This window comes from Drosophila miranda, chromosome 2, assembly GCF_003369915.1.
Source record: "Drosophila miranda strain MSH22 chromosome 2, D.miranda_PacBio2.1, whole genome shotgun sequence".
In the NCBI taxonomy this organism is placed as follows: domain Eukaryota; kingdom Metazoa; phylum Arthropoda; class Insecta; order Diptera; family Drosophilidae; genus Drosophila; species Drosophila miranda.
Genome location: NC_046675.1, coordinates 18,083,323 through 18,109,548, shown reverse-complemented (window position 1 = coordinate 18,109,548; position 26,226 = coordinate 18,083,323). Strand labels below are relative to the sequence as shown.

The 26,226-nt window shown below is 41.7% G+C and overlaps 2 protein-coding genes and 1 non-coding gene across 3 annotated transcripts in view; 1 reads left to right on the top strand and 2 right to left on the bottom strand.

Moving 5' to 3' along the window:
- LOC108154443 overlaps positions 1 to 5,777 on the top strand; it is a 46,015-nt gene extending 40,238 nt beyond the window's left edge. The window contains exon 7 of the mRNA XM_017284715.2: positions 1,183 to 5,777. Coding sequence (XP_017140204.1) covers positions 1,183 to 2,551 — 1,369 coding nt within the window. The 3' untranslated portion in view covers positions 2,552 to 5,777. The remainder of the gene's footprint in view (positions 1 to 1,182) is intronic.
- Positions 5,778 to 13,888: 8,111 nt separating this feature from the next.
- Positions 13,889 to 15,449, bottom strand: LOC108153917 (putative odorant receptor 85e). Its single transcript, XM_017284013.2, has 3 exons — positions 14,654 to 15,449; positions 14,053 to 14,593; positions 13,889 to 13,992 (listed from the first exon to the last, which is right to left on the bottom strand). The coding sequence occupies exons 1-3, from the start codon at positions 15,439 to 15,441 to the stop codon at positions 13,918 to 13,920; spliced, it is 1,404 nt and encodes a 467-aa protein (XP_017139502.1). The 5' UTR covers positions 15,442 to 15,449; the 3' UTR covers positions 13,889 to 13,917.
- An 8,672-nt stretch (positions 15,450 to 24,121) lies between these two features.
- Trnay-gua lies at positions 24,122 to 24,213 on the bottom strand. Its single transcript is given in 2 exon segments — positions 24,122 to 24,157; positions 24,177 to 24,213. It is a non-coding gene; the product is annotated as a tRNA-Tyr (tRNA).
- Positions 24,214 to 26,226: the final 2,013 nt, after the last annotated feature.

Genomic DNA, 26,226 nt, shown 5'->3' with positions numbered 1-26,226 from the left:
CAACATGGCGTCAAGACAAAAAACGCAAAGGAAACGTGGAAATTTATGCGACCGTAGCGCCCTGCCACCAAGTAGCAAGGAAACCCCTTGAAAATAGGAATTTAACAACAGCAACAACTACAGAAGCGGCACATCATAGCGGGAAGCCACAAAGCGCAAACATAAGAAAAAGTTTCCCTCCCTTCCAGCGGGAAACAACAGACCGGGCCGCAGAAACGCGATGACCACAAAGCGGGTGGTTGGCTACGGGGTTGGTTTACGAATGCTTTCGGCCAGAGTTTAGACAATTTGCTCAGGTCATATTTTAATTAACATTTTCAGACTGAACAGGCGAGTAGAATTTTGAAGGGACGATCGTAGCATAAACAGAGGGAAACACGCCACTCAGAAACAAATCTCATAATCTTATTAGGAAATTCTTCTGGGAATTCTTCGAAGATATATTTTAGCATTTTTATACCCGATACTCGAAATGAGTATAGAGGTACTATATTAGATTTGTGGTGAAAGTGGATGTGTCTAACTTCCAGAAGGAAGCGTTTCCGACCCCATAAAGTATATATATTCTTGATCAGCATCCATAGCCGAGTCGATTGAGCCATGTCTGTCTGTCCGTCTAGCAGTCCTGTGCTGTTCTGTTCTGTGATATGTGTGTCCCTGTTACAAAGGTATTTCAAAACTTCGCTCCGCCCCCTCAAAGGTCGAAAATCTGTGGCACTCACAGATCTCAGAGACTATTAAATTTTTAACGATTTCGAGATTGTAACAAAAGTTGGAGAATCTCTTTAGAGGAGATTTAAGGAAGTTGATTAATTTCCAATTAACGTAGACAAGTTTTTTAGCGAAAGTTTGAGCTCAAGACATTTCCATCCTTTAAGGTATAATCGATTACCCCTTCGATCCACTTGAGTACGCTATCTCAATGCCCTAATTATGGTAAATTAAGAGTTTTACACTAATTTGTTAGCTATTAGCTCATCGGTCATCATCTTAGATGTCGTAGTTAGCAATTATTGACCACCTTCCCACCACCTTAAAAGTATTATTAAACTGACTTCGCGAATCAAAAGTCATCCTTAGATACTGTGTTTTTCCATATCTTGTGTCCACACCAATCGAACTATGTATTGATGGTCTCTTTTAATACCTAATCTAACAGCACTATACAATTTACTCTTCCAGCACTCTCTCCCAGCTTTCGCAGCGCCTGCGAGCCTACAAGCATCGTCGTCGGGCTTCGTCAGCAGTTCCGGGACGCGAACGCCGCGCAGGCATCGACGACGCGCATGAGGATCCGGACACCCCAACAACGACGCTGAGGCGCCACAAACGGCACAACAGTTTGCCCAAGAATGCGCTCTACACAAGACACACCACCGTACAGGAGAGCATCGATGACGACGATGTCGGAGAAGAGGAGATCATGGCGCACCGTGATCAGCAGTCGAGGTCAACTGCGAATGGCAAGGGCTGTCACTCGGATACCGAGTTAGATCCACCGCAGGTGAAGCAGTGCCACACTGGCGTCGGTGGCCAAAGCCAACTGTCGGACTACATGCAGCTGCCCTCGGTGTGCACGTGTCCCTACTTTGGAGATCGGCCGCTGCAGAGCTGTGTGAAGACGGCCGAGGTGAAGATAATTTCATCAACCTTTCGGGTGACCACGACGACAACGGCGGTGAGTAGTTCCCCAAGTGAAATGGAACTGCTCCTTTGTAGCAGCGGAAATAAGAAGGCCCTGACCTCCAGTGTGAGTGAGGGCATAACGGGACCAGGTGGCACTGCAGTATGCGGTGGAGGAGCCGCCCCGCCCTCAACCCTTAGTCCGCACTCTACCCAGAACCAAAGCAGCTCCTTGACGGTCCAAAGCGATGGAAGCGGCTACCTAGCTGCTCCCGGAACCCCCTGCCCCGGAAGACGCAAACTGAGTATCTCGAAAACTGCTTCGGTGGTCACTTGGGATGCCAGTCGCCATCGCCGGCGGGGAAGCAGCTTCGGAGGAGTCCGAACCTCACTGCTACTGACTCCGACCAAGACGGCAGCAGCGTCCACTGCATCTACGCCATTGAGGCGCTCGGCCACGTTGCGCAGCCACCAGAATATGAATTACCAGGCTGGGACGGAAGGCGGAGGCGGCGGCGGCGGCAGCAAGACTAGGGCGACCACATCTTCACCATGCATGCTGCAGCGGCAGCAAACTGTTCGCTCTCACCATTCCAGAAACTCCAGTGTGATCTCGAGGAACTCGTCGCGTCACGGCAGGATCATTCGGCTGGAACAGAAGGCCACCAAGGTCCTCGGCGTCGTTTTCTTCACATTCGTCATTCTGTGGTCCCCCTTCTTCGTTCTCAACCTATTACCCACGGTGTGCGCTGAGTGTGAGGAGAGAATCAGCCACTGGGTCTTTGACGTAGTCACCTGGCTGGGCTATGCCAGCTCCATGGTCAACCCCATATTCTACACCATTTTCAACAAAGTCTTCAGGCAGGCATTCAAGAAGGTCCTACTGTGCCGCTACTCCAGCACGAGCGCATGGAGACCGAGCAGATAGCAGACGCCAGTTAAGCCTGGCAAACTCAAGACGAAGCCCCAGAAATGCCCCAGCGTGGACTTCCAGGATTCCATTGCATTGCAGCCGCCAGAAGGACCAGGGGCCGTAGGTCAGCGACGCCAGCGGGCAGTCCCTGCCGGAGTCGCCAAGAGAAAGGGGGCAATTGGAATCAGCAGATAAACCCGCAAACAGAGAAAGAGCGCTGTGCGGCATCCCAGTCCATTTTGCCTGCGGTCCACCGCACAACGTGTCGTATACCCAATTTGTTGGTCGCTCCACATGTCCTCATCCGAGTGTGTTTAGCGTGTGCGTGACTGAATGTCCTCAAGGCTTAAGCGCTTTTGTGGCTCTAATTAATTTCAAATTCAATTTGCATACCGAAGACACATGTCTGGTCATTCCAATTGCGGGTATACTGAAAACTAAATTTGTCTTGAATAATGCGAATGTGGCAAATAGTAATTTAATCCCATTCATTTTAACGTTTCTGTTCTGCTCTCTGTTCCCATTTGGGACAAGTGTAGACAGAAAATCCATTTCTTTCTTTCGATAAAGCTAACAGTGGGAGAATCAGCATGAGATATCCCACCAGATCCATTGTGATCAGATCATTATTATCAATGCAAAATGATGAAAAATATGTATCCCAGCGTTGACTCTTCCGCCTCGCGGTCTCTCGCCCACTCGAAAGAAAAGCTCTCTCCTTCTTGTGCACAATTCATGGCTTTGCGTGTTTGATAGTTTCATAGATTTTCATAAATGCATATATTGAAACTGTGTTGTGCGTATCTCTAACGCACGAGTTTCCGAAAGAAACCATTCCAGCTCTTTTAATAAATATTTACATATATACGAGTATTTTTTTACACAGGAAAACACCCTTCGAGATGTGATATTCGATAGAAATGCGCAATTATGCAGTGAATTTATGTGAAGTGTTCCATCCGCAAAATGCACGAGAATTTTATAAAAAATCATTTAAGGAACCGACACGTACACAAATCCAGGAGAATTTGTGACTTTTCTTGTTTGTTCGTGTGCTTGATGGCGATGTGGCTGTGTTGTTTTTTTTTGGCTTAGCAGATTGCTATTTTTATTTGAAAAGTTCATTCATTTTGTTTTATTTCTGTGGGCAAATGAAAAATTTCAGCTGGTCACGTAAGAGCTTGACCGGACCCTGGAGACGGTCAGGATGCGGGTCGGTAGCCATAGCCATAGGCATAGCCGTAGCCGAAGCAGATGCTTAAAAGACATCAAACAACAACAGGATAACAACAGCAACAACAGCAATAATAATAGCCATTGGGATGAAAGTTTTCAATTCTTTTCCCCAAGTTTAAAGCGCCATATCGCCAGGCGGCTGCAAAGTACCCAAGGAAGCGCAGAGGAAGAGACGAACAGAGAAGAGGCCTGTGAGAGGGAGATGATGCGTAATGACACCATTAGTGGCAGCCACTCAAAGATGCTGTCGCGACACCTCACAATGCCAAAAAATTTGTACATTTTTTACTGACAAATTTTTAGCGCCTGAACTTCTACCCGTGCCCGTACAGCAGAAGGCCCTGCAATGCCGAGAACAGACATGAGGAAGCTCTGGCGGCACTTTGAAATTTATAGCAATTTTATCGCCAGCGGAAATATTTTTTCCACTTCATTGAATCAATGGTGAATCAGGTCCCTGTCGGGGTGGCCGTCGGTGGAGTGAGTCTGTGGTTCGCAAAGTTTCACACCCAAGGAACTTCATTGAACTTTAATAGCAGGCCTCAGGGCAAACAACAAAGACAGTCGATGGCCCGGGCGCAAACCCCTCCCCCCCTTCCTTTTCCTTTTCCCCATCCGCTTTTTTGCCACATATGTTCTTTAAATGTACATACTCCTATAAGGACTATCTCAATACCCTTAAAAGTACAAAAGTACTGAAGGTGCCTGCGACATCTTTAAAGCATTCCGAACATCAAATTTCTTCACAATAAATTTTCCTGGAAACCTGCACTCGCTCCTAGTTTACCGAGCTCTATAGGCTTACGAATTTCCATATTGATGTTCCCGGCCAGAAAGCTTTGTGAAATATTTTGTCTTATTAAAAAGTTGGCAGCTTGCAACTTCTCTTGCAGGAAAAAAATTTTACCACAAGCAAAAGATAAATGTTTAATGATAATATAAGAATACTCAGTCATTGCAACAAAATAAACGTTTTATGCAGAAAATATTCCACAATAATGTTAGATAAATACGAATTTAAAGCAAGACAGAAAATGGAAAATACTATGTGCTTCGAGTGTTGCTTGAATTTATTTTTTAACATTGTCTATTGTATAAGTAAAATGTAGCTTACTGTAAAATTACTGATATATTTTAGATTGATCGTTGATCTGTGTATGTATAATACCTATAAGTCAAAAAGGGGAGCATTGTGACAAAACGCTTTTACCAGTAGTCCTAGATATAACGAACAGCATCCAAATACGAGCTGTTCAACTGTACGAGTCTCTATAACCGAAAACTGAGCTTTTTGACAAGCCAAGTACTGTACATACCATATTTCACGTGACTACAATAACACCCTAGGGCATAATAGTTGTGTTTAATTCGTGTATAGTTTAAGTTTAAGAGTTTAGAATCAAAGAGCCTATCCAGCCTTGTCCTGATTAGATTATATTTTAGTGAAGATTGAATGAGGTGATATATGATTAGATAGTAGATGGATGTATCTGATAGAGAGCTGATATCAATGTATGCACTGTACTGTAGGCTCCCAGCTAGAACAGCTTTTATTCTATATAACACCAGCAGAACAAGCGGTAAATCAGAGCATTTTCTTTTGAGTCAAAGGTTTCCACGTCCCTGAAGCGAGTTTTAATGATATATTTTCGAACTTATAAACATTTTTAAAGATACAAAAAAAATGGCTCAAATTGTTACTGATTTTAGCTATGTAAAGCTATATGTTTAGCTATAGAAGCCGGAAAAATTAAAACTGCATTAACCGTAGCAAAAACAGACGGGTAAATAAAGATAATCAGAAGAAATCTAAGCACTCCAAAGCGACATATCCCCATATAAATGTGTATTTTACGATAGCCATAGCGAGTCCTTCCTAAACTAAGTCAAAGACACTGAAACGTAGATAAATAAATATGTGAAACATATTAGCTATAGTGTATTATGCTTTATATGAATGTATTCTGATTGTTTATGATTTGTATTAAATGTCCATTACATCAGAGTCCAACTGAGTTTCATTCCACGCATGAAACAGTATTTTTCTGCGGGCAAAAATTGATACTCCCACGGGATCGACGAATCGAATGGGACTGAGAAGGAGTCAAGTCGACGTCAACAGACTGAATCTGTCGCTTGGTTCTCTCCCTTGCCTAACCTTTGAAACAATCAGACAGTTTGGATCCAACCCATGCATTGATTTCCATGTAAAATTCCATTCAATTAAGCATCAGGCGAGCAACGATGTGAGCACTCCGCTTCGATCCACGGCAGATATGTACCTAAACATTTTGCGGAGTCGAATATACCTTAGGAAAGAGACAATTTAAAGAAAAAAATTATGACAATTCAGTCAATCTTGCATATTTATGAATGGACATGCAATTACAATTGGATCTGGCCGAATCGACAAAAAGGACAATAACTAAGACTATTACCTACTAAATATAATATTAGGCGTGAAAAAGGACACTTGGGCTTTTTGGGAAGGTGTTCGTTCTCCCTTCAGATTTTTGATAGGACGATTCCATTGTGAGATAAAGTTAATCATAGAGACCTACGAAATTCGAAAATGCAGGCAAGGCGACTAAAACCGTGAAGGAGGATTATGTTTGGCGCAACAATCTTAGTCAGCTTGGATTGGAAATTTTAATGCATCCACCGTATAGTTCGTATAGTAACACCAAGCGACTATCAGATTGAATTAATTCAATTAAGGACTGCCAAACTAGACTGGTACAGTTTTTTAACAGCAATGACCAGAGCTTTTTTGAGAGTCGAATTTTAAAACTATCCTCAAAATAGCAAAACGTCATTGAAGAAAACGTGACAATTTTAAGATATTTCGGACAACCCAAGCTGTAAAAAAATTAACTTAAAAATAGAGTACAAACGAGGGCGGAAGGGGGTAGGTGGATTATGAGAATGTTGTAACAGAACAGGATGATAGTGCATTTTATTGTATTAATACATATATATATATATAAATATATCAGGGAGAGAATAGAAATAGAGAATAATTTAGACATTAGAAGTAATGTCCAACATTTTGTTACTACCAAACAGCTCGACCGATTTTTATAAAATTTGTTTTGCATATTTAGTAGGTATGAATGTAGGAAAGGCATTAACGGGAGTACCATTAACATAGAGAGAGGAAATTATCAAATACGAGTGAGGACCGGGTAATCGAGAGGGAAGATTAGCAAAGAAGAGAAAATCATAAAACGCTTGTGTAAATTAAATATAAGACGAATGAATGAAATAAAGTTATGATTTTTTAATGAATCCGTCGACAACAATTATTGCGAGGAAGTAGCTTCAAATTCGACACAACCGAGAGGATTATGCGTGCCCACATGAATGAGAATAGGTTATTAATTAGTTATAACCTTCCAACACCCACCATTTGTTAAATCTATTTTAGTAATATGAACAAGATTCAAGTGTCCCATACAAAATTTAGACTTCATTAATACGACTTTGATCTATTTTGTTTTCGTATGTTTCGTGTTTTATGACTGTTAAAGGTTTGTTAAAGGTCAATTTGTGTGTATTACAGTGAATGTAACAGCAATTGGCATATGTGACCATTTGGACTGTGGAACGAATAAAGCACGAAACATGCGAAAGAGGAGATCCGAAAAAACTTACAATCAATTGCTCCTCGACGTTAATATTCATAATTTAAATGGCCAGACAACGTTTTCCAGGTCAGCTAATATCCATATAACTATTTATTTAGCTAGATCACAATAAACGTTTTAGTTAACGAACTACATACATATATATTTGACATAACGTTTTGCCCTTTACCAAAATTAAGTGGTATCACGGAGAACTGAAAAATTAAGATCTAATAATTCTGCAATCATCAAAAAAATCATTGTCTTTTGGCCCTAGTTTTGATCAAAATTATTTTATTTGGGTTTGGCAAGATAGGCTAATATTTGAGTTAAATTGATCTGAGCTGGACCATTATGATCTTTACCTCAATACCTCTTTACCTCTTTAGAATAAAAATGATATTAAAAAACTCTAAAGCTAGTACTGTTTATCTATGTCTCGTATTCGTACATATGTATATAGTATTCATAGAAATGAATGAATGATAGCCATGAATAAATGATGGCAATGAAGGAGCAATCGAATTGAAGGACTCTTTTTCCCGTTAATTTATATTTTCAAAGCCTTTCAGCTCTAACATTTCCAGCGAAAGAACCAAAATAGACCAAAAGTTTATCTAAAACTGCAATTGAAATACCACCGCCCACGTCAGTGTCTATGACTACAACCAAATTCTTCCACGTCCGCTCGCGCCCCCGCACGTGGCCTCTTGGGGTGCAATTCGCCGTGGGTGGCCCTCCAGGGGCCAATCCAAGCTGATTCGGGCCTTGTACATTGTCGTTATAGCTTAAATGATAATTATTTCAGGGAACTTGGCGGATTAATGCACGCAAATGCCGCTCAAATTTGTGCTTCAAGAGGCCTTTTAAAGCAGAATGCGCTTAGAAGGAAAAAATGGCCCTACAAAGTAGCGAACGGAAAGAAACAAACCCGGAAAAAATGATCAGAGGGAAAATTGCGACTACTCAGCATCTCTTCATTTTATTTCCAGCTTTAAGAGCTCGTAAAGTAGCACGGAATCCGTGCCGGGGTTGATGATAGAGGCCGTTTAATGGATTCCCTTTGCCCCAGCTCCAGCACCCGCTCCAGCCCCAACCCTGACTCCTCCTCTACCATTCGCGACCCACCCACTTGAGAAAAAAGTTACTGTAATAAACGGTTTTTGTGCGAAGCGACAACGCCGCCAACTTGAAATTTTCGCCCGACAAGGCCCCAGGGCAGTCCACAGACGTGGAAACATCCCAGCAGCTGCAGTGCACTTTCAGCGCTTTTAATCTCAATATGTGGGTGCAGAGGGTGAGGTGGTGTGGGTAATAGTTTTTTCGATAAATATTTCAGCTGTTCGCCGTATGCAAAAGCACACGAAGCGGTTAAGAATACCGAGCGGAAAGATGCTCAAAAGTGGAGGCCTACAACGGGAGAGCACGTGAAAAAGCCCATTTACATTTGTTTGTTTATTGGTCGGACATATCAGCGGAAAAACAAAGAAACCAACAGCCGTGGTTGGCGTTAAAATGCTTTTGGTATCGAATGAATCACGTCCTTATATAAAGAAATCGACGATTAGATGCCCTGCACCCATTGTAACATAAGTTTACGGTTAACCCGATTAAATAGTTTTATGTCGTTACCTATCGTACATTTGTTAACCATTTTCAAATAAAATCTAGGTGAAATCGAAACAAAGCTTCAAGGGTTCACACATCATAACATCAACAAGCGTAAACTTGACTCCCAAAATAAAGAAAGACGGCAAATCCAAGCTCTAAAAGAGTGAGTCAAACACACAAAATTGTCTTAGCAAATTGCCTAATTGACGCTCATCCGAATGTGCTGATTGGTGCTATGTACGAAGACTTTTCTGACATTGCCATACGCTCAAATTCAAAAACGAGTCAGATGATATGTGTTGCCCATAGGGAAAAGTGCCTGAATTTGAGACACCACCAGAACATTTGAACGGCTTATTCATCGGGACAGATCCAGATTCATTCAATCTGTTCCTGAAGTCCATTTTTATATTCCTGCTTTAAAATGATTTCAAATGGCATGGCTTGTTTCCCGGGTCGGCTAGTATCATTGCATTTTTAAAAAAGTTATGTTCCCTATACCAACTAGTATGTCTTGTAGTGTGTTTATCTTTTCCAAAACAGGGAATGTAAGGAGCCAGCACATAACGAATTGAAATTGGCTTTCAGCAAACGGACAAGCAAATGTATGTATAAAATATTTACTGGGTGTGCATATCGGGGAAGCGGAAAGGAAAATATATACCACCTGATATGAAAAACGTGTGCATTTATTTGATTTCCAGATACTGCCAAATGCCGCTTGTTGCGCATTTCGCCATTTCGATTGGATTTTTGGCTGCTGCACCAAAGCCACCTCTGGATGCCATGCAATTCCGGAATATTTTAAAGCAGCTTTAACGTCAAACCAGGACACAAACAGAAGGCGTTCTGGGGCAGCAACAGCCCGCTCAAAATCAAATAGCAAGCTACAATAGTATATAAGGAGGAGAGCAAACACCCTCTCCGGGCGATCTACTGAATGCTTGCGTTTGAATGGGCTTGCCAAATTGTCGAGTAGGTGAAAGCTGCCATTAGCACACACGCGCCCACCTGACTGGTCATGCAAACAGATCGCTTTGATGCTAAATTATATTTGTCACTGTTTGGTTCCTGCGTCAGTCCTTTGTTCTGTTCACAGGCCAGAGCCCGCCAGCCGAGCTGCTTGCCTTTCGTATGACAGTTTCAGCCCAAACACACAGAAAGCCCCCCTGGGAGAATTTCCTCGTGCTTCCTAAGAATGCGTACATGGCAGTATGCTCTATCCGAAGGCAATTAAATTCCAAAACTCACAAAACGTAACCGAAGGCAAATCTAATAAAAGGGCAAAAATCAAATTATTCAACAGGTACTTGGCTATGGACAGGCCCTTTGACATCCTTATTAGGTTAAAGCCTTGTCAACAGACACCCCGTGTGAGGCTATTACATTGACAGGTGCCATGGCGTTGTAATTCAGGGTTCATTCCATCATGATTCAGACACCATGTATATGGGCATCGAAAACGAATGCCTCTATAGAACCCCGCTACTCTTGTGATTTGGTGAAATGGCAGAAACCAGACGATATGAGTACGGAGTACAATACTTGACATGTTGATATCACGTACAACTTTGCTTGCCTCAGCCAAAAACACTTTAAAGTTCCCTACGACGGAATAAGTCTTCCCACCCCTTCAGATTTCTGATATTATTCCTTGAGGATGAGTTGAGATCAGTACTGCCAACTTTTTTATCAAAAAACGAGGGGGAACGTTGTGAGTTGCTGCGGACTCTACATTTATACCCGATACTTAGTCAGTATGGCTCTCCTCCGGCAGACGCCGCGAATATTGAACGACACGACAAAGAGTGCGTGCGAGAGAGACAGAAAATCAGTCTGAGCGTGACGTCGGGCGCTGCGTAGCCACTGCAAATTGATTTGTTCCTTTTGGCTATAAAAATGATCCGATCTGATCCAGATTCAACAACCGGATAGATATGGTCATTCTCTATAATTATGCGTTTTTAGTTTTCTCGAATCTTTAATATTATGGAGGCCACAGATTTTCGTTCTTTGTGCGGGCGGAAAAGAGTGGGGCGAAATTTTGAGATATACGTTTTATAGTGCGATCAAACTGGAGTGTGGATACCAAATTTTTTTACTCTAGCCTTAATAGTCTCTGAGATTTGTGGATGCCCCAGATTTTCGTCCTTTGCGGGGCGGAAGGGGGTGTGGCGAAATTTGGACACGAAACGGTCAAGGTCCGATATCACAGGAGTGTGGATAAAAAATTTGGTTGCTCTAGCTCTTATAGTCTCTGAGATCCTTGAACTCACATTTTGCAATAGGCAAAGCCGACCATGAAACCTGTGTGTTAGAGAGACAGAGCGAGAAAGAATGAAATTGTTTTCTTGATTCTGGCTATAATAATTATACGATCTGGTTCAGATTTTGCTCTCTGGAAGATATAGTCATCCTCTACGATTCTGCGTTTTCAGTTTTTTTGTATCTTTGAAATTGTGGATGCCACAGATTTTCGTTTTGAAATATACTTGTAACAGAGACATATCACAGAAGTCCAGATATAAAATTTCGTTGCTCTAGCTCTTATAGTCTTTGAGCACTAGGCTCTAATAGGGACGGACAGACGGAGAGACGGACAGACAGACAGGGCTCAATCGACTCGGCTATTGATGCTGATCAAGAATATATATCCTTTATGGGGTCGGAAACGATTCCTTCTGGACGTTACACACATCCGTTTTCACCACAAATCTAATATACCCCAATACTCATTTTGAGTATCGGGTATAAAAATCCAGTCCTCAAAAAAAGCCAGATCTGACTGGAAAAAAGCATAATCGGCAGCACTGGTTGAGATGCCGTTGCTGGTAACCTATATCGATTGCTTTCAATTAAAATACCGCCATCTGACTGCTCAAAAAGTTGACATGGCATGCCTTTGTGTTAATTTAATTTCACGAGACTTCTTCAAAGTTGTCGAAGGGGGTTGGGGAATGAAGAGGGGTAGAGATGGGGTTTTGACAACCATGCTTGCGGCTAAATCCTGTCAATGGTATGCAGGCACTCTAGACAGTTTTTGTTGGCCGATTGCCAGACCATTGACAGAACGGGACGGGCGGAACAGGCAGGGAAAAGAGAAGAAAATCGCCTTTTCATTCACCCGCTCAACTTCTATGGCCTCGGATTCACTCAACTACGGCTCGATTTAAAACATAAATTAGTTTTATTAACCAATTTTATGAACTCAACTGATATTAGAGGTACTGGGTGACTGGAAAGTTAAAGTTCAGCCTACTGGGGCGAGCTATAGGCCAATTGGACCAAAACAATTAAGAATATCCTTAAAATCTTTGTTCAAACTTTCTAGATAACCAATACTAAATGATGAATATTGAATGTGCACATATGTATGTATGAATTTATTCCAGAAAATAACTTATATACCACTAGTTTTCTCTGTCTGTTTAATTTATTCGCGGATTATGATTAGATGTTGCCCTTGGCTTGATTTATTCACGATTTATTTCGATCATTGGACCAGCCTAAGCATCCATTTTGAAAGCTTGACTGGTTTGCACATGCTTCACAGCTGCCTTTGGGTGCATTATTTGTTCCTTTTCCATAGGAATGCTTGCAGACCACTTTGGTCACAGGAGCCTATAAGTCTGGGCCATCGAGGGCCGATCATCTTCCTGGCTGTAGCCACGACACCGACAGGCATTTCAGAGAAATATGGCCAGCCAATTTATCTAGGGCCATGACGGCTCAAGTATGCATTGCGCTTATCAAATATCATGTAATATAAATGGGCTGCTGGCCCCAGCAGACACGCATAAAGGTAGTTAGCGTGGAGCGGAAGTAAAAAAGTGAAACGAATTTCCGCAGCGCAACAAAGCCGAATGAAGGCACAAAAAGCACAATACTCGTACAAAGGACTAAAACGATAATCATCTAAGCACGATGGCGCCCAAATGTTGCCAGCAAAAACTGAAACAAATGAGTCTCTATAAATACACTCGTAGCACTGCTCACACGGCAGCGGGACTAAAGCCGTACCCCGCCCTCAAAGAAGTAAACTTTTTGCCAAGTTGGTGTCTATGGGTGCACGGGTGCGTGTTTGTATCTGTGACACAATGAAAAATTCACAGCGCAAATGAGTTGAAAACTTTTCCATAAGTTTATATGCGTACCACGTGCAATCGCAAAATTAAAGTCAACTCTTAGGCGTTTTCCAAAATCTGAGAACTTTGCCCAACAGATAAGAGTAGACAGCTCAAGTACCCCAGTCAGAGTGGGTGAATTCAATAAGTCAGAGACATTGCCACATGTACGGTGGCGTACAGTTCGCTCTTTGCTTATATTCCCGGCTGCATTAGAGATGTTTTTAAGCCGATCTTTAACCTAAGTCCAATCAGACTATAAACAATTTCCTTACGTTTTTTAAGCTACCAAAAGATTTTCTAGACTTCGATTATATTATATCGATCGATTATATATTATATTATACTATATATATATATATTTATATATACATACATATGTATGTATATACTATTATCATTCAAAAACGGATTAATTATTTAATAATGTGATTGAGTTAAAATTGATAAAATAACGAAACTACAGGAAAATATACAGTTGTAATGAAAGTTCTTGAACGGAGTGCATACAAATAATGAGAGCACCTAAAGAGTATATTCATATCGGCTTGATATGTGCACACAAATTTAAGTTGGGAGCGTTTCGAAAAGTACTGTTTATCAGTCACAAGCCAAAGGCAAAAGAGATATAAGGAGTCGAGAAGCACATCTGTCGCTGTTCCGAAATGTTAGGCCAACAATGAAGGGCAAATATTTTTTAGCTTTTGTTCGATAAGGTTTAAATGTGGAAAATAAATACCAACATTCACAATTCACAAACAACGCGAATGAGTGTTGTTCCAGTTTAGGCCTCCGTTATGGCTTTCTTGGCGGCCAACTTCTGGAGAAGAGTCAGGAAACTGAAGGCTTGCGTTATAACCTGGAAGAAGAAGGTTCTTAAGTGACGTGATAGCCGTACGACGAAACAGGAACTTTTCACCGATCTCAACCGATTCACATCCATCACATAAAATTTTCCAGCTGTGACATACACTGCCCGACGACTGTTAACGAGAAAGATCAGGACGTCTTGGCGCAAGAGGTGGGCGTGCTTCCACCATCCGCCTCTCCAGAAGGCCTCTCCGGATCGGACACTGTGCCGACTGAGCAACTCTCCGCAATAGGTGAACATCAGCAGTTCGAATAGGGTAAGCCCCAGATACTGGATCTGGTTGACGATGCGCAAGAACTCCCGCGTGCCAGACACGCCGACGAACACCAGCAGACAAAGCTGTAGTGTGATCTGCATAGACTTTACCAGGCAGTACGGGCTAAAAAGGTTCTCCAGTTCCGCGCAGCAGTACAGGATGAAGCGGTGCAGTCGCACACACTCTACGAGTGCACCATGAAATACTTTAACTTGCGCAAGATTTTGTGATTCAGCTGAGATTCTTAGGAGATCTGTGGCATGCTCCTGAAGCACAGCATATTGATTCAGCTCCCTTGTAAATGCGCCCTGGAGCAGCTCTCTTTGCAGAAGGCTAAAGAGGCAAGAAAACAGGACTAACTGAAGTTAGTTAGCCAAATAACAGTCCACTCACCCTAGCCTCCCGATCGTCTCGCCTGAGAGCAGCTTTGAGTGCGCATCTAAGTTCTTTAGGCTGCAGTAGAGCACATCGAACTGGGCCAGCAGCAGCAGGCACAGAGTAACAAACAGGGAGCCACCAAAGCCGAATGTGACTCCTACCGAAATTTGTCCAAATAGCTGAGTGGCATACACCGCCGTGTAAGTACCTGGGGACAGGGCGTCGAAAGGATACCAGCAGGTCAGGGGAAGAGTCCGTATGCCCAGTATCAGTGGGGACACGCCCCAGGTGATCACACTCATCAGGCAGGACAGGATCCATGTGGCCGTAAAGTTCCGGGACCACCTGTGGGCAGCGTGGCTACTCACAAAAGTAACGCCTGCGAGCGAGTGATGTCGGTACTCCCTATTGAAATGATCCATAAAGGCCAACAATCGCTGCGACCGCACGCACCAGTATATGTTTGCGTAGGCCGTAAAGAAGTATATAATGGTCATAGTCAAGGCATCCGTTATGGCCTGCAGCTCGCCCGTTGGCAGAACGTCCAATGTAGTTTTCGTGAACAGCAGACCCAAGTGGAGCGAGGTGAGGACTACCATCGAGCAGTAGGCCTTGGCCATTAGCCCGCCCACTGGCCGTAGCCAAGTGGGCCACCAACTGGGCAATCTCGGAGATGGCTTCATTCCCATTGCCAGCTGCAGTCCCATTAGCAGTCGGAACAATTCGGGCTCACGGGCAGGATCCAGCGTCGCATCGTACCTGGTGTCCGCATCAATATTGCCGTGGAACTGAAGACTAGCCATATACTTAAACTTACACTCGGAATCCAACTGCCTATCTGGAGGCTTCGTGCAGCTATTTAAGGGAGCCCTAAATGTATGCATTAATGAGTTTTTAAAAGTTACCCCTGCGAAGGTGCCTGGAGGGGCGTGGCCTATAATTAACATTTTCGTTATTTTGTTGTTTTTGTTGCTAACTAAATGCCTAATTGACTCTCCAAATTTCCTCCGAATGACAAACTTGAAAGTTTCTTAATAAGTATAAGAGGAGAAAGAGGAAAAGTATAACCTGAATTTCTTACTCATAATCGTACCAATTCATAATCATATTTACACACATATTCGTATAAATATCTAAGAACATTCACAAAAGATTCTGGATTTATATCCCCGCTGGAACTCGTATTCACGATTAATCTATTATCCCCAAGGCATCGCCTTGTGGGCTATATTTTTTGTCCTCTTCAAAGCATCTACATATGTTTGCTAACATGCTGCGATAATCGCGCCAGATGTCCAACATAAGCTATAACACAACGAGTAAAATAATATTCAGCTTCCCCAAGCTAATGCAGTTACATACGTATGTACGTACGTTCCTCGGCTTCCATCCAAGTTGACAGGAGACCCATTGAAGCTAAGAAAATACACCAAAATCTAAATGTGAGATACATTTGTTTCAGTGTGATATCACAGGAGACTACACACAAAATTCGGTACATAATATATGCACATAATGAGCTTTTCAAAACATGTACTCGTACCTATCAAGAGCTCGCCAGATTCAGAAAAATTTTAACGCGTATAATACCTACAAAAAAATATCTTTTTGGGTCGCTTGCTATCTTCATTAAGCTTCTTACATAAGAGGTAGAAAGCTCATTGGATATATAGGAAATTTAATTGAATGCGCTAACGTCACACTCGACCTTTAGCCGTCGAATGTGGGCAATTAGTGGGGATATATTCTTATAAATAATTGCAGTGAAATTTGCATGTATTGAATTCGAAAATATATAAGGAGAGTTCAATATATCAAGTTGCCCTACAGCCTTGATAGTAGCGTGGCGCTCCGCATCGATGGAAGGAAGCATGTGAAATGGCTCATAGAAAATGCTAATTACCAAGTGAACTTTGCACACCTCACAGGTGGCAGAAATTCTCCGTGCGGAAGACCAGACCATATACATATATGCGTGTCGTACGGTTTGCTTCTAATTCCGGTGAGGTATTTAATTAGCCCTCAGCCCCATGCAATTAATTTCACAAAATATTTAGAGAGCTATTGAGGTTGACAAGTAGGGAACTCAAGGTTTGCGCCCGGCGCACAAAGTGGTTTTATTTGACAGAATGCTCCAGATGATACTCGTATACAAAAATGTGTGCAAGTTTCGGGGACATCAAATATAAATGAACACTAATTTAATTGCCTCCGAGCTGGCGCTGCTGAGAACCGGGGTTTAGTTTTTTAAAGAAATTGTGACACACTGTTGGTAAATGGCCAGTTATCTCGGGTGCCTGGTCGCTCCTTGGCCAAATTATTGCCAGGCCATAAATGGGAAAACTTTCCACCAATGCGCCGTGTGCCCGAAGCTAAGCTTAGGACTTGTTCTGCAGCGAAGTATGTCCCTGTGCTGTATAAAGTCAGTAACATTCTACATATATGTATGTGCAGATACTCGTACTCGTATCTTTAGTCTGCTCTTTAGTCCGCTCTTTAGTGTGTCAGCCTGTGCTCACGCGTGTCGGGTCTGGTTTCAACAGAAATTTACCTGTTGTGATTTATTCAATCAACTTGTGCGGCCCCCCAAACAGCGCGAGCGCTCCCATTATTATTTAGACATCTTTGTTGTCCCTGCCAATGCGCCTTATGGGACTTTAATGTCACTTGCCTGGCTAAGCAAACTTTGCTGCCACATTTAATCTGCATAATTTTTATAAAAATTACCAACGGAAAAAGGAAATACGAGTACTGAAAACAGACAGCGCAGCTGCCGAATCAGATACATTTTAAGCCAAAGACGTTCATAGCTTCATTGAATATTTTTAGAATTTGATGAGCTGCCTTAAAGGCTGGTGAACACTCTAGCTGATAGCGAAGCTGAACTGAAGGTTGAGTTAAAGGATGATCTGAAAGCTGACGGACCTGATCTACATATGTGTCCGTCTGTTTCTATTAAACTTTTATTTGAGTTCAAGAACTACACTACTGGCCAAAAAAATAAGTACATCGGTGTCGTGATAGTTTGTTATGGAATAGCTCGAATTTTTGTAAATGTATGGATATTTAAATCAAAAATTAAAGTGGGGAACCATCTTTATAAAATTCTACGCATTTTTGGTCTGGCCAAAAAAAAAAGTACACTGGTGTTATTTATAAATTTTAAAGGATTTGATAAGGATTTGATCAAAGGCTTGTTGGTTTTTATTGAGTTCTTTCATATATAAGTACATGAGAGGTAACAAAAATTCTTTAGATAGGCCGTACTGCTGAAGAAAATAAGTTCTCCATAAATCTTTAAAAAGAAAGGAAAATTCTCCGGGAAATTGCGAAAAGGCTTGGACGCTCGGTATTTTTTATTCAGAATGCTTTCAAATCTGAAGTGCTAATTGAAAATCTAGGATGCAAGAAGAAATCTTTACAAACAACTGATACCCGCATTATCAGTCTTGCAAAAAAGGATCAGTTCATGTATTCCAAGGCCATGTACGCTCAAATTGGCAAAGAAATATCAGGTCTGATGATGATAAGGTGAGCTGATTTCTGCGAGTTTTTTCAGCTTTCAGATCAGCCAGCAATACTCACACATGCGCCTTTGCAGTGTGTTTGTTTGTTAGGAGCTTATAAATAAGTTTTCAGATCCGCTTTCAAGTGCGCACGGCCTAATTGTCGTCACATGTTGCGTACGTTAATGAAAAGTTAAATTCCTCAAAGTCCTATTTTGTAAAAATCATATTAAATAATCTATAGCTTTGCGACATATTACACATGCCCTTAACATTTTTATAGATATACCTTAAGATGTGAATAAAAATATGAATTCATAAATTGATTGGATTGAATTATTTCTACCGACAAGCTCCGACTATTTTATGTTCGAGCTCTGCTCATTTTAATCTTTATTCATAATGTATTTCAATTTCATAGCTATTCATGATATATTTCCGTAATCAAATGCTTTATTTTTTGCTTTAGTGCCACCTGGCATATGCAAAATTTTTAATTAAATTCTCTCAGCAGGAAAAAAACAATTTAGCGCATTTTTCGGCAGCTGGAAAAATATTTGTAGAGCTTTGTCTGACGACCATTCTGTTTCAACCCATCCCATCCCGTCGCATTCCATACAGGGCCACTCCCCACGCAAACGCCTTCCCGTGCTGAGTTCATTGCGATTGCATTTTGCAGCAAACTTTTTAATTAATTGCGCTAGCCAATTTTTCGAGGGATGTCAGTACTTTTATTTCCCAGCGAAGGTCCGAGTGGAAAAGGCTGACGTGCAGAGGGCGGAGAGTGGACCACACGAACATTGCTAATTTGCTGCAGCCAGACAAGAGGCCCTCTTGTCCTCTCCTCTGGTTGGTACCACCATCACAGCTCCCACAGGCGGGAGAGTAGGTAGTCAATCAGTAAGCCATTTGACGGTAGCGCCGGGTGTGAGTGCGGAGCTGGATCACGGGAGGCTCCTCCGCAGACGCGATAGTTGCGCGCACCGCTCGCCTCATGTTTGCTAATTTATGCGTCGCTGCAGCCGCAAGGCCAGCAAAAGAGCGGCAAAAGTTAGGGTACTGACGCAAGGGAATGAAGGAACTACCAGGCGACACGGAGCGGAGTGGGAGTGGAATTTTTGCTGCTCTTGTTCGCGCTTTAAACTCTGCTCTGACTTCGGTTCCGAGTCCGATTCGTCCTCCCCCTACATTTAGTTCACATGATGGCAACGTCCACGTCTCCATTTTGTTTCGACCGCGTTCTTATTCCCATCCCCATCTCGATCCAATCCCCGCTTACAGTTTAATGTTGCCTTTTATTTCCTCGGGCGGCTGCACAAAACAATTTGTCAAACAACAAAACTTTCTCCAGTCAGTAAAAGGATAAGGGCCGAATAGTTGAAACACATTTCCAGTTTTCAAGAGCGAACAAGGCCATTTAGGATCGAAACCCGTCCCCTGAGGAGGGCCGAATGCATCAACGTTTCAGTATAAAAATCTTAAGTTTTTTATTCCAAACTACACAATGCTTGTAAGATCTCACTTAGATAATTATTCTGAACTATTTATTGTTATATATAGATTGTATATATCAGCAAAACCATAAACAAATTTAACTGGCTTTAAAAAAAATAATATTGTGCCTATGGCGCATCCAGACTAGTATGCAAGTATGTACATATGTATGTACGAGTATTTATGTAGTAATGTAAAGTCGTACAAAATAATAAAAACGACAATTTCTTTTGTATTTTTAAAGTTTCATAATTGATTTAAGTTGTATATAGTATAGTCAAAATATAACAAAGCGACAAGATTAGGTCTGGAAATAAAATAGAAACGCACTCATTCCAATCTAATGATATCCCGATCAAGTAAAAACCGCACAATGGTCAATCCATGTGCCAATAATTCTGAATACTCGTTGACCCCACGACAACACCTCTCCGAACCCGTGGGATAAACAGGGCACCACCGTGTTGCTTTATGATCAAAGTCAGCAATTGGGCAGGATCATCTGCATATGATACGGACTTTGACAAGGACATACCTGATACAATAATACGGCATGGATCTCATTTGGTAAAGCGTAGGACATTTCCTTTTTCAACACCTGCTTGCAAAAGCGTTATTCTCAAAATTGGCCCAAAAGTTTAAAGCTCCTTCCAATTTTGGCCTTTTTGAATGATAATTGACTTCACCATCTCAGCATTATCTAGCGCGATGCACATTTGCTCCTCATTCGTTGGACTACCTCGACAAGTGCCCTTCAGATAATAATGGCAAACGTTATGACTTTTACCAAATGCGGGATCGATGTTGAAGACGCCACTCGTTTTACTAGTACAACTGCAAAATAAAGACAGTTAGACTCTTGACGATGTCGCGACGTTCTTTTCGTTTTATTAACCTTTATACATATGTACATATATGTATGTATGTGATATTTATTTGTCCCTATTCAATTTTGACAGCTATTACGGCTTTCACAGAATAAATAATAAAATAATAAATATGTATAAAATAAAATATAAATATTAAAACTGAAAATGTAGCTTGGTCCAAATTATTTGGGCGCATGATTACAGACACACCCACCGAATAAAATTCATTCGTGTACTCACGAATACCAGCTTGATAACTGAATTCTGAACAATATCTTCCACAACAATGACTAAAATTTTGTTTGGTCCTTTTGTACGGCAATTTTGCTGAGCATGGTAGAAAAGTTTGTAATGCAATTTTGTGAAATATTTTCACTGTGCCTTAGTTAGGCCCCTCGAAAAGAGTGAGCGCTGAGCCTACACTGATAAAAACGTCCAGATGCAGTGTAGTTGATCCCACTGAGCTGTTGAGTGTGAAGCGTATTTTTTTTGGCAGTGTATAGGCTTTGTGAGCTACCAAATTGAGTTTAGAAGTTGCAAACTGTCTCAACTGACGACCACATATGAGTCTAATTCAATTTGAGGTAAGCGGACAGGCACTTTCGACTTCTCCACGCCCCGCCCCGCATGTTAACTACAATAACAATTAGCATTAACATTGATAGGGTCTGGGTCTGGCCTCTCCCGGCCTGCGGTCGGCTGCTGTCAAGAGGGTAGTGGCCCTTTCCATATTGTGGTTTGTTTGCCAGGTTTTCCGGATAAGATTTGCGCTTGGGTCCCGCGTGGCGCGTGTCTCATTAAATAAGAGTAAACTTAATTACTCCTAGGATCTGTATGATGCAGCAGCTGCTTGTTAATGCGGTTTTCCTGCTTCTATCCTGCCTTCCTCCCATCCGCCATTCCGGGCTTTGAGGAATGTTATGTTTATTAGCAGCTCTTTCACATGTATACATACATACATACATACATATTCAAGTATGTTCATGCAGGCGTCTTCGTAAATGTTTTACTGTAATTAGAGCCCTAGGCATCCAAGCCCACAGCTCCACTCATTGTTGTAGCTCGACCAAGTGTTACCTGCTTCGTGGCTTAGCGGGAATTGAAACAGAATTGTCAAGTGTGTCGTTAAGCGGAACTCCAAAAAAGATCTTTAGGCACAAATAAAAGTATAGTATGAAATCGTATATTTAAATGGCCGATTTACATAGAAAAATAAATGTGTAATGGAAAATTATTTCCTAATTGGTACCAGTACACCGACCTTGACTAAAATAATGAATAGAATACTAAGATTTAATTTAACTAACTAATGCTTAACTAAGTCAAACTTATGGATGTATTTTGGATATAAAGAAAAGGAAATTATTGAAATTAAAGTCTGATTAATGCAGTCGTACAAAACCACCGGTCTGCAAGTGGCATAAGTACGAGTAGTTCCTTATGAAATAGAAACCATGACTGCATCGGTTAACTTACGAGCCAAGCCACAACCCAAGCCCACAAGTCCAAGCTGTTTCTGCTCCTCGTATTCAGGTGGATGCTGCCTTGATATTCAATTAATCAAATGATGCAGGCTGTCGGATTCAGTTAGAGAACCCGACCCGAGTGCAGCGGAGCCAAACCGAGCACCATAATCCGCCGTAACTGTCCTGAATGGAAACAACGTCTCGGCTTGTTATACAAATAGTTGGTTGCTAGTCAATTATTGGGACTGGCCTGGGAAATCCAACTAAATATTTTATTATGAGCCACCGTTTGTCTTGATTATTCTCCAGTCGGCCGCGCGAAAGGGGCGTTGCTGGCGGGCAACTGTGGACGGGTGCATAACTAATTGAAAACTTGCAAAACTTTTGCTCATTAATAATAAGCCACACCAGAAACCCAGAGACCCAAAGAGCTTGGCGACTATTTGCTTAAGAGCTGGAATCGTAGTCGGAGTCGAAGTCGCAGTCGGAGTGGAGTGGAGTGGCCGTTGCTATCCTTTTTGACTGCGTTATCTTCTCATCCGTCAGTTTGATTTGTTGTAAATGATTTAATTACTTATTGCAAAGCGCTCCAAAAGCTATTATTAAGTTGGCTGCCCGCCAGGCCGCACTAAACACGCGTATTAGATTAATGTTGTGATTACACAGCCATCCCCGACCGGAACCGTCTGCAGCAGCTGCTTCTCCCTGTACAATATTTCGAAGCATTAACGAGTCACAATCACTTTTTGCATACTTTTCCGCTCTTCTCGTGCGGGGTTCTTCTGAGGACGAGTCCACTTTTGCAGGGACGCTTCTGCTATTGAATTATTTATATTTCGTTGCATCTTGCAACCAGGGACCCTTAAGTAACATGAAAGCTTAAGACGCTGAAGTCGATAGTTGGAATCGATAGAGAAAAAAAAGAACTGTGTACTATTAATATTTTTGTTGCCTACCAATTAAGTTCAGTTTAACATATAGATAAAGAGTAGCTGTTCATAATTCTATATTTCATACAAATAAGTGATTTTTAAAAGGAATCCTTGTGTCCAGAGTATTTTTCTATGTCTAATCGCTTGTACTAGCCAATCAATAAGTTCGTCAGAGCAAACTATCTTATATATTACTATGGGACCCAGCAAACGTTGTTTTGCTAGTCGAAGAAATAAATAAATGCTTGATGAAATTGTTGGCGTTGTTGGTCAATTCCTCTACGTCTGTCGATTATGTACAGTACTGGCCAAAATAATAAGTACACGCTTATCAGCTTTCTTTCACGTCCTATAAAACTTTTCTAATAAACATAATTAAAAAATCAAATTTACTTTTAGTTTTCTAACCTAAAGTAGACTAGCATTTTTCATTTAAAATATATATTTTATGATCAATTAAACCTTAAAAACATAAACAAGGGTTGGCCAAAATACTAATTACAGCAATTCTACAAAGCGAAAAACTAAGAGCGTATCAGCATTTTTTCACTTTTTTCTTATTATTTACCAATCTTATTACTTAATCTGTTACTAGTATCCTGTATTGCCACACTTATTTTGGATGACTTCGGACTTTCTTCTTGGCATACTAGCAAATAAGTTTACGGCAAGACTCCACTGGAATCTCATACCACGTTTTTTGCACAAATTCTCCACAATCCTTTGGCTTTTCGAAAAGTACTTTTACCTGCGCGTACCTGTATCTGCGCGTTACTCTCCGTTCTAGTTGCCTTTCTGGAATTCGTTCATCTCGAACCTCTTTCTATTGTGATTCACGTAACTGCTCACACGCTCATCTGCATTGTTTTGTTGGATTTGTTCACCTAAAATGTATACTCTTATATCTTGCGTGGTTCTAGACTTGATCGTTTGACGACTCAAATTGGTCCGTCTGCGTCTTATTGGCATTGCTCGCAGAAGAAGGGTAGGAGTAGGTGTACGAGTGGATGTGTAAAATAGATGTTGGCCGATGCGCACCTAACCGAAAAGCACACAAAATTTCACGAAAATCGGTCGAGCCATTTCGGAGGAGTTCAGCAACAAAATTTGGGACACGAGAATTTTATATATTAGAAATGTCAGATATATATCAGACAACAACTTTATAAATACATATATTTTAAAATGCAAATAGAGGAAAAAGATAAATCAAAGATCCTTCGAGCCGGATTTGAACCAGCGACCTATGGATATCTATTGCAAGTTCCCGTCTACAGTCCACCGCTCTACCAACTGAGCTATCGAAGGTTGTCTTTATCAGGTGCTATTGCGGGTCTTGTATATGAGTGCTATCGAGACAACTACTAGGTGACGGGCTGCACACATTTGTAACGCGTTGAACAGATCGCGTGCCTTCAATGCGCTTTTCATTGTTCCTGTTTGTTTTTTTATACCCGATACTCAAAATGAGTATTGGTGTATATTAGATTTGTGGTGAAAATAGATGTGTGTAACTTCCAGAAGGAAGCGTTTCTGATCCCGTAAAGTAGATATATTCTTGAGAAGCATCAATAGTTGAGTCGATTGAGCCATGTACATATGTCCGTCCCTATGAGCGCCTAGTGCTCAGACACTATAAGAGCTAGAGCAACGACATTTTGTATCCAGACTTCTGTGATATGTCACTGCTACAAGAGTATTCCAAATGAAAATATTTGAAAAAGCTTTCGTCGGACTTTATGCTGTTGTAGGCAAGATCTAACATTCTTGGTACTTGCCGATTTTTTAATGCCGGCTTAAATGTGTCCTTCTTGCTCTCACGAACCAGTAATTTTAGCAGAAATGGGGAGTTTCTTCCCCGTGTTTCTCATTAAGAACATATTTTAAAGCATTTGAACAGCCGAAACAATCGACGTAAGCCACCGATTTTTAATTAATTTTTAAAAGTGGCCCAGATTATTAAATTTTCAATTAGCTTATACAAGCTGATTAGCATATCAAAATATTGGAACTCGTTTTTCATGTATTTTGCAATGGAAACTTTGTTCATAAGAGCAAGATTTTAATTCTGCTAAATTTCTGACTACCCTATAATTTTGAAGTTCTTAAGAAAGATAGTAAGATGGAAGATAGTAAGGTCAGCGACATTGATAGTTTAAAGTTGTACGATAAAATGTATCTGTTCAAATAAGAAAATACCACTTCTGCCGGCCAGAGGGCCCGACACTGTCAAGAGACATGCGTCGTCTGCATGCCAGCGGATCCAACCATCGCCGTTAATGAATTCGAGGAGCAGCACACACAGCCCCAAGTGGAGTCCCCTGAAAATTTCCCGATGGCGCATACATCCGTATTTGTATCTGGGAACGATCTGACAGCCATCGGGCCATAGTACGCTAAGCTCGGTGCAGATGTTAGCGATGCCCAATCGAAAGACAGATTTCTATGAGCAGCCGGGGATCATTCGACTGCAGCAGAGTGTGCTCGACTCAGCAGTGAATGAGGTGTTGCGCCACTAAGTGCTCCTGGTGCTGGCCAATCAACGCAGCTGTGTCGTTCGTGAGGCCATCATCCAGCTACTCCACGTCCTGACAAAACGTTTGGGCAATGGATAACTGGCTGCGGCCTCGACGCTGCTGTCTCACCTGCATTTGGCCAATCAGTTGACCACCCATGGGTGCGACATATCGATGTTTGGAGAGTGTCTGGCATGGAAAAGCGGTGTGCATGACAGCCTCACGAATCGGCTCCTTTAAGGATACGCCAGCGCTTTGGATTGACTAGGACCTTTTTAAAAAGCCGCTCATTTTTAAGTCTAGGTGTCGCGCGGCCCCCTGGCAATCCGGCCCTGTAAATCAACATGCACCGGTGGATTTGCCGTGTCTCTCCAGTCGTTGACATGGAACTTGAAATTATAGGTTTGGTCGTGCACTGTGTCCATTATGCTGTACTCCTGCGCCAAATGTCTGTGCAGGTGAACCCATAGCACAGGGAACTCCCTGGCGGCGTTTAATATATTGGCGGGAAATCCGTCCAAAATGATGGGTGGGCATATCCCAGATGAAGAAGATCGTACAGCACAGTGGACAGACAGTCGTTTATTGCTTCTTAGATACCAAGGCCAGTAAAATATATGAATATATATTATATTCATTATATTTTATAGTGTAACTAACCACTTTCATGTGCAAAAATTTAAGTTCGTCCCATCCAAGTTGAAAGCTGCAACGGCTAGCACCTCCTACCGGTTGCGCTATCCCAAGGGGCATGCAGCTCATCCATGATTACCACGAATGGCTCATTCGCATACAAATGAATATT

What these genes read in the sequence shown, in the direction of transcription:
- LOC108153917 (XM_017284013.2), bottom strand. Translation starts at nt 15,441, where the DNA reads ATGGCTAGTCTTCAGTTCCACGGCAATATTGATGCGGACACCAGGTAC. An exon ending in GAGACGATCGGGAGGCTAGG is followed by an intron (nt 14,594 to 14,653) that starts GTGAGTGGACTG and finishes TTGCCTCTTTAG; the next exon opens with CCTTCTGCAAAGAGAGCTGC. An exon ending in ATGTGAATCGGTTGAGATCG is followed by an intron (nt 13,993 to 14,052) that starts GTGAAAAGTTCC and finishes TTCTTCTTCCAG; the next exon opens with GTTATAACGCAAGCCTTCAG.